The 12,976-nt window shown below is 37.2% G+C and overlaps 1 protein-coding gene across 1 annotated transcript; it reads right to left on the bottom strand.

The window, feature by feature from the left end:
- Positions 1-7,435: 7,435 nt before the first annotated feature.
- Positions 7,436-12,976, bottom strand: LOC135480872 (uncharacterized). The gene is made up of 6 exons (XM_064760802.1): positions 12,784-12,976; positions 12,057-12,140; positions 11,114-11,245; positions 9,918-10,040; positions 9,118-9,229; positions 7,436-8,236 (listed from the first exon to the last, which is right to left on the bottom strand). Exons 1-6 carry the CDS (start codon positions 12,974-12,976, stop codon positions 7,630-7,632), a joined length of 1,251 nt encoding a protein of 416 aa, XP_064616872.1. The 3' UTR covers positions 7,436-7,629.

The following is a 12,976-nucleotide window of genomic DNA, read 5'->3' as shown; positions in this document are numbered from 1 at the left end:
CTTCGATTGCAGGGAATTCTCAACCAGCAATATGTATTCAAGTTTCTGGCAGCTATAAACGTTTTTTGGTTTTGGTATCCAAGCACACAACAAAATTAATTATAAATAAAGCGAACACACAAGTCCTGGGGTTTTTGAGATCAGACCACATCCAGTTACACACATGTATTTTTGAGCTGACATGATGTGCTTCCTTTGCTACTTTGAAGTGCAAAGTAAGAGCGGCGGAAGCTAAAGTCATGTCTGAATCAATTTCTTTATCTTGAGTGGATATTTAGACAAAATAACATCAAGAACACCCCTACCGCGTGTTCGGCTTGTTGTTGTGTTCCATCAGATCATGCTCAGCTCGAAGGTGATGCCATTGTTGAGATTGACCTTACCTGTATGTTACGAGAATAGCCCATTCTTTTCATAAAATATCAAACAAGTTGATATCGCCAGTTCTTAAAATTGAGAAACGTTTTGAAGAGAGTTTAAAAGTCATCCACCCCCGGGCTGTGCCCGATTTCCTCCCACCATAATGCTGGCCGCCGTCGTATAAGTGAAACAGCGTATAAGTGAGTACGGCGTAAAACACCAATCAAATAAATAAATAAATAAATAAATAAATAAAAGTCATCCAATTATAGAGCCATGCAATCTGGTCGCAAATGAACACAACATACAGCTTTCTATAAGAAAGTGAGGTTTTCACCCACACATTTGGTGTTTCTGTTTCTTAGTCACATGACCGTTTGTTCAGGAAAGCGGCTATTGCAGCAATAAATACCTCCATCGGTGTTTCTCTTCTTGGAACAACTCCTGTCCCGATCGCTTCTGTATATGTTATCAGATTTGACTCCACTAGCTTGGTGTCCACAATTCCTGAGCTAAGCCTGAAGTCAGACGCAGAGACAATGCCGTATGTACATTCACTTACAAGGACATCCAGTTACGAGATTTTGTTTCATAAGCTTCTACAATTTTGATAAAATATTCTTATCTTTTCGCAAAGAAATTTTAGTGCTCTGTTGTTCTTATTATTGCTATTCTGTGGACCAGGGCTGGACTCGATATATCGCTGAATTGAGAATTGCATTGGGCTGGCATTATACCCAATCCGGAAAACTGCATTAGAATTTGGGTACTACAATTTTTGCTCTGGTTTCTTTTGCTGTGCTGAAACAACTTTCACCTTCAGTTTAGAGCAAAGTAATTTTCCACGCTGCGTACGGAATTCCCGATTGTAAATTCCGTAAATAATGGGGTTGGCGAATTTAGACACCAAAAAAATCTGAAAGGTTATCCGCTTGAGAATGTATAAAGTGTTTTTAAGGAAATTCGATTGTTTCCAGTCCACAAAAATACCAGACAAACGAATGAACACAAAGGGCGACCAACAAGTGATGTAAGTTCCCGTCATCAGAGTCACCGTCGTTGTAGCTTTGTTCATGTGGTTTCCGGAAGTGACATCGTTGTTGCCAGAAGTGACGTTCGGTGGTGTGTTCTGAATAACCCTTTTCACTTGCTTTAGAATTTTCCATTGACACACGGCAATGGTAGTAGTACAGGGCACAGTTGAGAGAAAAAGTGCCACAATCGAACAGTGCTGTTGATTAGGTGTGTTTGATAACTCCATGAGACAGTTCTTCAAATATTCATCATATCCATACGCTTGACATGTAACCATGAGAAAGAGCGTCAGAGCGATGGCGTAAATACCACAACAAGCAATGGCAACTGCGCAACGCCGTGGGGTAATGTCATGAGAATACCGGAGAGGCCTGCAGCAGGCAAAATAGCGATCTAAGCTTATCATTGCCATCAGATTGAGTTCACAAAACCCGGCCAGGTAAAGCAGAAAAATTTGCATGAAACAAGAGGGATCCCCGAAAAACAAGTCGCCTAAAATCAAAGCTTGCGGATAAAAAATGGCGTAAGTCACCAGCGCTAGTGTGTCCTCGATGGCAAGAGCAGACACCAAGTAGTAGGTGACTCTGTGTAAGGCCGGTCTCTTGTAGACTATCAACACCAACAGGATATTCCCGACGACTCCCAGAACAAAGGTTATGAAGAAAACGGTGAGCTGAGTTGCTACACCAGCAGTAGTTAAGTCAAGCACCACCCGTGTGTTATTTACGTTGGAGGCATTCATTATAGCACGTATTTCCGTGTCCATCTGGATTTGATTCCTTTGGGGATCAGCAAAGCTGACTTTATTGATTATTTATCAACTTGAGGTACATAATAGAACTTTTATGACATGCACCTGCGAGGAAATGCATAGTCTTTTCATTATTATTTGTATAATATTTAAATTTTCTTGTCTATTAAAGGGGGACATGAAGTTTTGTTAAATATTGTACCATACAAGTCATGCGGCTAGGATGGCATTGCAGGCCCTCTGGTGTAAAGTTGTGCAGATGAACATGCTACACCATTATGTCGATTTTTTTATTTTTCTTTCTAACAAGGTGTGTTCCCAAACGATTTAGAATTTGCAAACGTTTCCATGTATTCAAATTTAAAGACGAACCTGTAATTTTACTACCTCTCATTGGTATGTAAACATGGCTTTAGGCAATATCTCTCCACTGTAACGAATTTCACATGTCATCTTAACTTAATCGTAATGTGCATACACATACAATCTGTCCAGGCTTTTCAAAACCGTTTGACTGTGTCAATCGTAGCTTACTTGTGTACAAGTTAACATATTTAGAAATTTCTGATAATTTGTTAAAATGGCTTCACTCGTATTTAAATTACTGCAAGCAACGAGTAATGGTGTACGGTGCACGATGCAGTGTCACACTGGACTACTGTGACTTCAGGTGTCCCGTAGGACCCCATCTTGGGACCGTCCCTTCTTGTAAGTAAATGACTTGCCGCTTCAGCTATCTCGCTCTGAATGTGTACTGTTTCTTAATGAAGTCAACATGTTCAAATCTGTATCTGATCTCAATGACTGTGTTCAGCTGAAATCTGCTTCGGGCACATTTTTAACTGGTGCCAAGATTGGGAATTGAAACTGAATGCGTCTAAATGTTTTTTATTTAACTACACTCTCAAAAAGAAGGTCAGGCTGTTTCAATATAGTCTAGGATCAGACAAACTATCCGTAGTACACGAATTCAAACGTATCTCACTGATGAATTAAACTTCTCGGCTCACCGTTCAGATTCCTCGTAATCGCAAACCTTATAAAAGCTTAGCAGGTATCAATATATGTTGAGTTAGGCGGCGTAGTCTCAAATCCTGATCAAAACTGTTCAGAAGGAAGAATGGAAAATTTACAAAGAAATTCATTAAATATTTTTGTTATAAGTCATCGATAGAATATCACATATCACAGTAAGCATGGTTATGCAAACGGTTTAAACTTCTGGTATTCAATTTCGAAACGTCACCAATACAATAAATGCAGGTCGAAACGTCACCAGTACAATAAATCCAGGTCGAAACTTCACCAATACAATAAATCCAGGAATTGTTATCCATAAGTTATGCCTCTGTCAATCTTTTCTGGTATTCAAACCTAAGGGAAATATTTTGATCTTGTGGTTTTTAAATAGATGTGTAAATCGTTCTTTCAATTGTATATATGTTTAAGCATCAAAATATTTTGCAGAGCACCTGTCCGGGCATCTCGCTCAAAATGTATTAATAAGATCCCAGAATCCTTTTGATAAACTGTCTTTCGGATCAGGCATTCACATTTTTACCGATTTACAACATTTTCAAACCAAATGCAGAGACTTGTTCGATTTACTTGTCTTTATTCAGCTTTTTGTGTCTTTGGCGCTCACATGTATGGTTATGAATCTGTACAGCTTCATTATCTGTTCTGTTATGCGTTTACAGACCGTCAGTTTTTTAGTTATTCATATCTGTTACCATTCATTTTCTTGTCACCTCTTTTAATGAACCTTGCTGTCTGTATGAGAATGGGTAAATAAACTAAACTAAACCAAGCATGCGGAAATGCTGAGGGGAAAATATGCTGAAATTAATTTTATTCTCATTGCGCAAATGATTCTCCGAGGAACCAGTGATAATGCAACAATATGGACAGATTAAAATTAATATGTGTCAAGTTGACTCTGTACCTCCTAATTGGACTCATAATTTCAAACACTACATTTGAATATATAGTAATCACAGTTCACGCTCTTCGTGAGGCTAAAACGCTGGACATACTCGGTACTGAGTGCTGTGAACCGACTACGGACCACTCTGTTTTCACACCGCCATAGCTCCAGGAATATTGCCCTGAAATGTGAAAATCTGTAGTATTAGCTATTACGACAACAGAATGACGTTCCGGCGCAAAACGTCACTAATTTACGGCACATTAGGTCTACTTGCCTATCTTTTAACATGGCAGTGATCGTGTTTAGATCAAAGTATCGTCAGAACATCATTTTTTGTGCAATATTGGGAACACAAATTTACCCCTGAACACAGCTGAGAAGATCAGTGTAATCCTTTCAATTAGTTCTCCATATTCTATATACCATCGGATGTTAAAATTACCAGATTAGTTAATTACCAGTAAAGTGACGACGTCATATTATAAAGAGGGGTCACTGTGTCGCCTTAATTTAATTTCTCCAAACATGCGTACTGAAGCCACAGTTGATAATAAATACCTATTCTACATGTTGAGTTAACAACTTATTTAATACTGAGAGAAAACAATATAAAATTGCTTCGTGCCTTTAATATTTTTGTTGAGTATACTTTGAATATAGCCAAATTAAATTCTGATTTAATTTTTTCACATTTGTACAGTTCCTTGCCCTCTATTCATTGGATGTTTGATAAGGATACCATGGTTCTTTCCACAGTCTAATCTTTCTTGACGACTGCTTGCCTTCTGGCAACATGGTGTTAATATCTCTACTTTCCACTAAACTCCTCTGCTCTTATAATTCACCGTCCTCCATAATATAGGTAAAACATTGTAAAAGATGGCGATAAATAAAGATATATATCATTAGACTACTACTTGCATGATTTCATCAACGATAAAAAAGTATTGTCTGCTTTTCTTTTTATGACCCCATCTCACTTTCTTACTTTGTATACATTTATGGCGGTTTCTATTGAAGGTTGTATTGAAAGTTGGTCTGGTAATTATTGAACTGGAGTGTAACATTTCAACATTTCTGGCGGTTCTTTACCGTCATCATTGTCATCTCCAAGATACTATAAGGATCATTTCAACCAAACTTATGGCAATTTTGGTCGTTGTAGGGCAAAACTACTGCCTTGTAACTAATTGAAAACTTTTATTTTGCTCATGTTATAGCACTGAGCACAGATGGCTAAACCTGATGTTAGTCTGCAGTTCGTGAGTTTGACATCAAGGTTGGTGTCTGGGACACGATGTTTCAGTGTGGAAACGCTATAAATTAGCTGACTGAAAATTTCCTGCTGAAAGGAAACACCAATGTGACATGCCCGAAATAATGTTGAAAACGACTGGAAACCTCAAGCAGTCAATCAACAAATAATCACGCAAGACTGGAAGAGTATTACAAGGGGAGATAATATTAGTTACACGGTTACTCAGGGACAATACACGGAAAGATATGGTGTCAGTCTCCCGGATATTGGGGGAGGTGAATGACCTATCAATTCAGCATTGAAGGCCAATGTTCAGGAGAATCGCTTCATTGTCGTTGTTGTTTTTCCAGCCAAACTAAAGCAGATAATTTATTGAGCAGACGCGTATTTCCTTATATCCCTTTTTTATATTACAAAAGTGCTATAACTCAACCATAAGCATTGCTGTCTATCTTGGTCAGCCTGTGAGAAAGCACTTATAAAAATCTTGACATACATGTTTGTTGAAATTTGCATATTTATAAGCCATCAGGTGGGATGGGTACCTAGCAATGTCAAGGTTACGCCACGCACAACCCCGTCACTACCTGACACCGTGTGTCCATTAGCCAAGAAATTCACACTTTCATCAATGAAACTCGTCCCTATCCAAAGTTCCATTCTTTGGATAACAAGCACGTACGTCAAAAAAAAAACAAAAAAAAACAAAGAAAAACAAAAAAATATGGCTAAAAAAAGATTTTATACCTGTAAAATACACAGAATTAATATCGTTCTGAACCAAATAAATGTAGGCTGCAGGATACGGGAATATACAAGCCCTTCACGTGGCCGTTGCTCTCCCTGAAAACTGAAACAATTTTCGTGATGCTTGATAACAATCCATATTATAGTTTATCGGTTGCTATTTCACCCCAGTACTTTATCTTTTGATGAGCGAAGTTCTTTTTCTCGTTTTGATTGATTTGCTTTTGTTTTGGGTTGTTCTTGGGTTTCCCCGGTCTCTGCCCGATATCCTCCCACCATAATTCTGGCCGCCGTCGTATAAGTGAAATATTCTTGAGTACGGCGTCAAACACCAATCAAATAAATAAATAAAGAAATCATTTTACGCCGGACATCAAGGCAAACAGAGCATTACTAGCTGATCGAAAAATCCACTGTGTTGGTGTCAAATCTGGTGTCTTCGGCATGGTTTATCAATTTGTTATGGATCGTATACAATATACAAGGAGACGCCTAAAGTGAAACTTCGTGCTAAATTGACCCTGTTCGTCTTTACCTAGTGTCAACTTTAGATTCAATACTAGTAAATTTGGGGAATGAACGCATGATATGTTGCCAGGATAGAAACATCTCATCGACCCTAACCGGTCCCGATAGCACAGATGGTAGAGCGTCCGCTTCGGAAGCGGTGGATTCTGGGTCAATCCTGAGTCGAGTCACACCTAAGACCTTAAAAGAGGAAGTTGTAACTTCCTAGTTTGGCATTACCATTAAAGGGATAGTGCAACGACTGGTTAACCCATATCATCATAATTGTTCATGAGGAGTCTCTTACTTGCCTTCGGTAAAGCGTCTCATTGAAGCAGCACTAGATAATGGAGTGGTGGAAATCCGCCCTTCAACAAGGAGGCACATTACATGCATCCTAAGGATTCCTTTGTAGTCATATGATTGAAATATTGTTAAGTACGACGTTAAACCCCAAGCCCTCACTCACTCTCATCGACACAATTCGTTAGGGCACGTGGTCCTGTTTCAATCAGAAGCAAACTGTTTTGTGTTAAGGTAGCATTTGGATAGGTCCATTAAAAATTTAATGTTTTAAATGTTAAGCCCATAGTTTACATTTATTTTAGTAACCAATATCAGATCATATATAAGACAAAAAGGGACACAATTTGTAAAATGTCATCATTCTCCATTATAGATTATTTAGATCAAAACGTAAAATGTAAATGCAAATGTAAACAATTAAAAAATAAAGTCTCTGCTTAGAGCATTGATAGCAAATTAATATCAGGGTATGCGTAATATAAGACAACTCAGTAAAGTTCTGTTTTACTATACAAACTATACCTGTGAAGCGAGTGGCGGAGTAAGAAGATGTAACTCTTTTGTACAAAGGCCAGTGTCTGTACATCAGCTTTATTTTGTCAGTGATGTCAAACAATTATGAAATTATGATTATGTTTAATTTTTGTTTAAAAAGCACGCTTAAGCAAGAAAAATGTTTCCCCTTAACCTCACATAAAATTCATGGCTTTAATATGTCTTCCGTGTTACAACCATCTAGTCTTCCTTGGGGATTGGCGTTATTTGGTTTCGTCCTTTAAATCTGCCGATCAATTTCTTAGATGTTCGCCTGATGTACTGAACTGGGGATTCACTCCTCGATGCGTTGACATCACCATCGTGTCTTTTTTTTCTGCCTCCCAAAATCCTTGCAGTCAGTTTGTGGAAAAGACCTTTAGTTTTCGATGTGATCTTTCCTTTATCATGTGGCACACCTGCTTGGGGTTGCGTTTTTGCAGCATCTCGGATGATTGAGGCGGAAGCCTTCTGTTGTACCACTTTCCTTTGTTCCACAAAGCTAGCAAATCTGTTTTGAACTCTTGAGACATCCACCTTATTTGACACATTTCGGCATAGGATTTTCATGACGTCTGGAATTTCTCTGGTCAGCTCATCCTCTAATTTGACGTATGCGTCCTGCAGTCTCTCACTGTTGCACGTAATCCGGGTTTGTCTTGCCTGTAAGTCTGCAATCTGCCGTCTCATATATGTCAATGTCTCCCGAACTTCATTGCTCTTGGCAGAAATTTCCATCGTTTCTCTCATCGTTCCTTCCGTTTCCTGCACGAGATCTGTTAAGTTTTTTCTCAGATGATTCAAATACCTGAAAGAGAAAAAAAGATTTCTCTGTTCTAAATGATAACTCACTATTTTACTTAAAAAAGATTTTTGGTAACAGCAAAGATGTATTCCAGATGTTTCTTCCTTTATTTGGTAACAATGTTGTTCTTGACAAAAGCTATTTAAGTTATTGTTAAAACAAATTTTCCCAGAATACAAAATCGAAACAGGCATTGCCACTTTCTGATTTTCGGCTACGATACTCAAAAGGTTATGTTACCCAGCTAAATGGTTATTTTACTGACCACAGCTGATGTTTTAGTGAATTCTAAGGTTAAAAATAAAAAAAAAACAGTTCAATACACTGCCACCATGTATTTCTGTTTAATTATACAGGGTTATGAAGAGACAACACTGTTTAATGAGTTACCATTAATATATGAAGGCTTCAAATCTTGTTCCATACAACAGTGATAATATGAAGATTACGACTGAGGATTATTGACGATTTATTCATTCTTTTAGTCTCTAGAGTTAAAAAAAGTTTAACACTAAGTGAAATATATTGAGAAGGACATAAAACACCAATTAGATCAATAAATAAATAGTTATTAAAAGGATAACTCTTAATAAACGTCAGGGATGGAGGCCTAATATATCTTGAACAGACGCTCAGTTGATATGATGGGTGATTAGTAAGTATATTTCAAAGCTCGACAAAGAAACCGAACTATCTAATGGTTAATAATTACATAATTTAAATTTTAAAGCTTCGTCAAACCAAGTTTTCGTTTTGTAAAGTTTGAACCTGCACAGTATCAGCAACGTCATGGTATCAATAAACTGAATTTTAGGATTAAATCTGCAGATAACAAAGTTGGGGAGTAAATACAACAAGACAAAAATATCTAAAAAGCCGTGTACCTTTCATCCTCCGTCTGAGAAGACTTCAACTCTGTTTCTCTCTCAATTTCAGTGAGAAGTTTTTCCTTCAACTCCTTAAGTTGCATGGCTCTTCCGAAATGGTCGATATTTCCTGAAGAAAAAGATGTCCTTACATTTTTAACTCTTCGATGACACACAACACGTTGCAGAGTAGCAGATAGTAACGAAAAATCACTGCTCTGTTTGACAATCATTTGAATTTTTATATTAAATGTTCCTAAGAAAACAGGAACGTACAATAATTTTTGACTGAAGCAATTTGTGCAAACGTCCATGCAGAGGTAATTAGCAGTTTAAAAAATTTCAGGATTTTAAATCATTAATATACGATCTGTCTGACATGTCATGACATTCGGAATGTTCTTAAAGACAGGAACAAATTGTTTTAATATTACAGCTATACGAACCTATCTGATTATCTTTTGTAGGTTTTGGTCTGACCTGGATTATTGGCAGTGTCAAACGTGTGTCAAATGTGAGTAGAAAAAGGAGAAACATTTATACAACCGAAACAAAAACACCTGGTTGTGAGACGAAAGCAAAATATTTAATACAAATAGTGATGGTTCCAGGGTTCCAAGGATTAGACCTCGGAATTATTGACCTTGACAGTCCATTTTGATTCACGTCTGGCAGATGAATGTCTTATCGCCAACATTATTTAGTCTCTCCATAATAGTTCCCCGAAGAACCATTCTAGAATAAAACTCGCCCATCTGGTAAATTATGCGATAAACTAATAAATCTACATCAGTTACACAAAGGCTAAACCAATTCACCTTTGCCTTGTCTGATGTCCAAGGTCGTCTGTCTGAACTCCCTTTGGCTTTCGGAGTTGGTCAGACAAATTGAAGGTTGCAGACCTGTGTTGGGAGTTAACTGGCCTTTAGCCAGTTTAGGGCCTGGGAAACAAAAAGCACTCTCTTGCACTCTTAATGGTACTAAATCAACATACTAATCACATATTTTCGTAAACACCTAAAACTTGTTTTTTTTTATAAATAAACAGGAACCATTACAGCATTGTTTTAAATTTGGGCGTTGAACTCTACAAAGACCTAATACCATTTAATAGAAAGACATGTTAAAAACATTCCCCCCAAATAAAGACTGGATTGGAGGTTATTTATGTTCATGACCTAAGTGTAAAGTTAAATCTTGAAAAAATCTTTGGTTCGACAAGACACGCCAAATGAAGTGAGAAGAAAATTTATGTCCAAATGTTGATATCAGTGCGCATGTATATCAGATAATGCATTTATTAATTCATGTTCAATTAATGTTAATGTTAACATTGATATAAACTTTTCAAGAACATATCTTGAGGACTTACAAGCATGGTTTTTATTCCTGGGCTGAATTGCTGGCAAAACTAGCCTATTCGTTCCATCTGAAAATGAAGATACGGGAATTAGGGTGGATATAGCACATGGATATAGGCTCACACTTTTCCAATGCCGGCTGCAAATAACATATCATAGGCTGTGTATTTTACTTAACCACAGTAAATTTCGGGTGAATGATATGGTGAACGTGCAGAGATAATCAGTAGTTTAAAACACTTTAGGATTTTCAAATCATTATTTTCCATCTGTCTCAATTGTCATTTCATTCGGAATGGTCTTGAAGACAGGAACAAACTGTTCTAGTAATACAGTTTTACGAGCCTATGTGCTCCTCTGTTGTAGGTTTTGGTCGGACCTTGATTTTTGGCAATGTCAAACGTGTGTCAACTGAGGTTTGAAAAAGAAGAAACATTTAAAAAACCCAAACAAAAACATCTGGATGTAAGATAAAAGTAAAATAATTAACATAAACAGTGATGGTTCTAGGGTTAAGGGTTAGACCTCGTAGATGAATGTCTTAACGCATACATTAATTTAGAACCATTCTAGAATAAAACTCGCCGTTCTGGTAAATTATGCCATAAACTATTTAATTATACATCATTTACACAAATGCTAAAACAATTCACCTTTGCCCTGTCTGATCTCCAAGGTCGTCTGTCTGGTCTTCCTTTGGCTTCCTGGGTTGGTCAGTGGTGGAAGACAAGGTGAAAATCGCACACCCTTGTTGGAAGTTAACTGGTCTTTAGCCAGTTTTGGACCTGGGAAACAAAAATCATCCGCTTGTATACCCTTTAATGGTACTAAATCAACATATTAATCACATATTTGTTGTAAATACCAAAAACTTGTTTTTTTTTTTTATAAATAAACAGGAACCATAACAGCAAAACTGTATGGCATTGTTTTCCAGCTGGGCGTGGAACTCTACAAATACCTAGAATAGAACGCCGTGATAAAAACATTCCGCGGAAGAAAAAATCTCGTCTTTGATTGCAGACTGTTTGTGTTTATGAGGTTAAATCTTTGAGAAATCATGGGAACAACAAGGAACGTAAAGTAAAGTGAGAATATTTGTTAGGACAGATTTATGTCCCACGGTTTATATCATTGGGCTGGTATATCAGATAATACAGTTATCAATTCATATTTAAATAATAATAATTTTAATAATCATATTAACTCTTCAAGAACATATTTGGAAGACTTACATGCACGGCTTTGATCCCTGGGCTGAATTGGTGGCAAAACTAGCATATTCGTTCGATCTGAAAATGAAGATATGAGAATTAGGCAGAGCGTCACATTGCTATTAGCTTACAATTTTCCAACATGCTTCAAATAACGTATCATAGATTGTGTACTTTACTTAGCCGTTGTAAAGTTCGGGTGTATTATATGGTGAAGGTTTTTGAAACAAATTCATCATGAAGCTTGCATTATACACTATAATAGTTCTTTTTTATTATATCTTTTTGAAAAAATAATATTGATGATTTAACATTCACCTGACATATAATATATCCCATATTTTCTATGTAAATGTTTTGTAATATGAGGATTATAATGTACCTTGTCTTCTTGATGGCTGAGAATGACGCGTGCAAATTCCTGTGTCAATAACGGGCAACTTGTCTGTCTCTTTGGGCATGATTTCTGAAAAGCAAAATTACGAACTGATAAACAACCCACATATGGTGTGATTTAATTGGAAACCCAGTCCAACAAATTCCTGGTTTAAAACTATCCTTATCTAAATATCGTTTTGACATCTGACGGCGAACAAAACTGAACTGCACAGAGTATACATATATCAAAAGGAAAACTAAATGTAACAAAGTTTTAGAGCAGATGACCTATATGAATTTGTGGGCATATCTGGTGTTTTAAATACTTTTGTTTTATAAATTAAGTTATTTTTTTCTTCATTTTGATGAAATCAGACAACAGGTTGACCTTAACCAATAAAGATATCAAGTCAAAAGTCGTATTGTCGTAAAGAAATATTTTCGCCTCTTTGAGTAGCTAATAGCTAAAAGACGAAAGGTTGTGTGCGACTGACAGTCACACTTTACTCAGAGCATTACGCAGTTAATATGGAGCAATCTCTATAAAACAATCTCTTTTCTGTAACACAAGAAAATCAGTACCTGTCTTTGCGGATTTATTGACGAATATATCAAAATATGTCTGTCCTTTGATATGACAGCTAGGCTTGTGATGTCAAACTTGACAATCGATTTGGCTGAAATGAACACATTGGATGTGTTTGTGACGTCACTTACTTGTGACGTCATACTCTGACGTCTTTGCCCGTCCCAACACATGCTGACGTCTTTCAAAACGGCTTTCCGGTCAACGTGGTTCCTTAGTCGTATTATGTGAGCGTCGTGTTTGTTTGCGGTAGACAAATCCACATGTCCATTGCGCTCCATTCGCTCCTGGGTGGCCAGAGGATGTAGCGGCCGTTGGCTTGTCTTTCCACAGTGCAT

The sequence above is a fragment of the Liolophura sinensis genome, chromosome 13 (assembly GCF_032854445.1).
Source record: "Liolophura sinensis isolate JHLJ2023 chromosome 13, CUHK_Ljap_v2, whole genome shotgun sequence".
Classification (NCBI taxonomy): domain Eukaryota; kingdom Metazoa; phylum Mollusca; class Polyplacophora; order Chitonida; family Chitonidae; genus Liolophura; species Liolophura sinensis.
This window is presented reverse-complemented; position numbering and strand designations above follow the sequence as displayed.

Excerpts from the sequence above, each read along its gene's own strand:
- LOC135480872 (XM_064760802.1), bottom strand. The coding sequence starts at position 12,976 with ATGCACTGTGGAAAGACAAGCCAACGGCCGCTACATCCTCTGGCCACC. Across the intron at positions 10,041-11,113 it reads GGAGATCAGACAGGGCAAAG|GCCCTAAACTGGCTAAAGGC; the intron begins GTGAATTGTTTT and ends TTTGTTTCCCAG. Across the intron at positions 8,237-9,117 it reads TCTCAGACGGAGGATGAAAG|GTATTTGAATCATCTGAGAA; the intron begins GTACACGGCTTT and ends TTTCTCTTTCAG.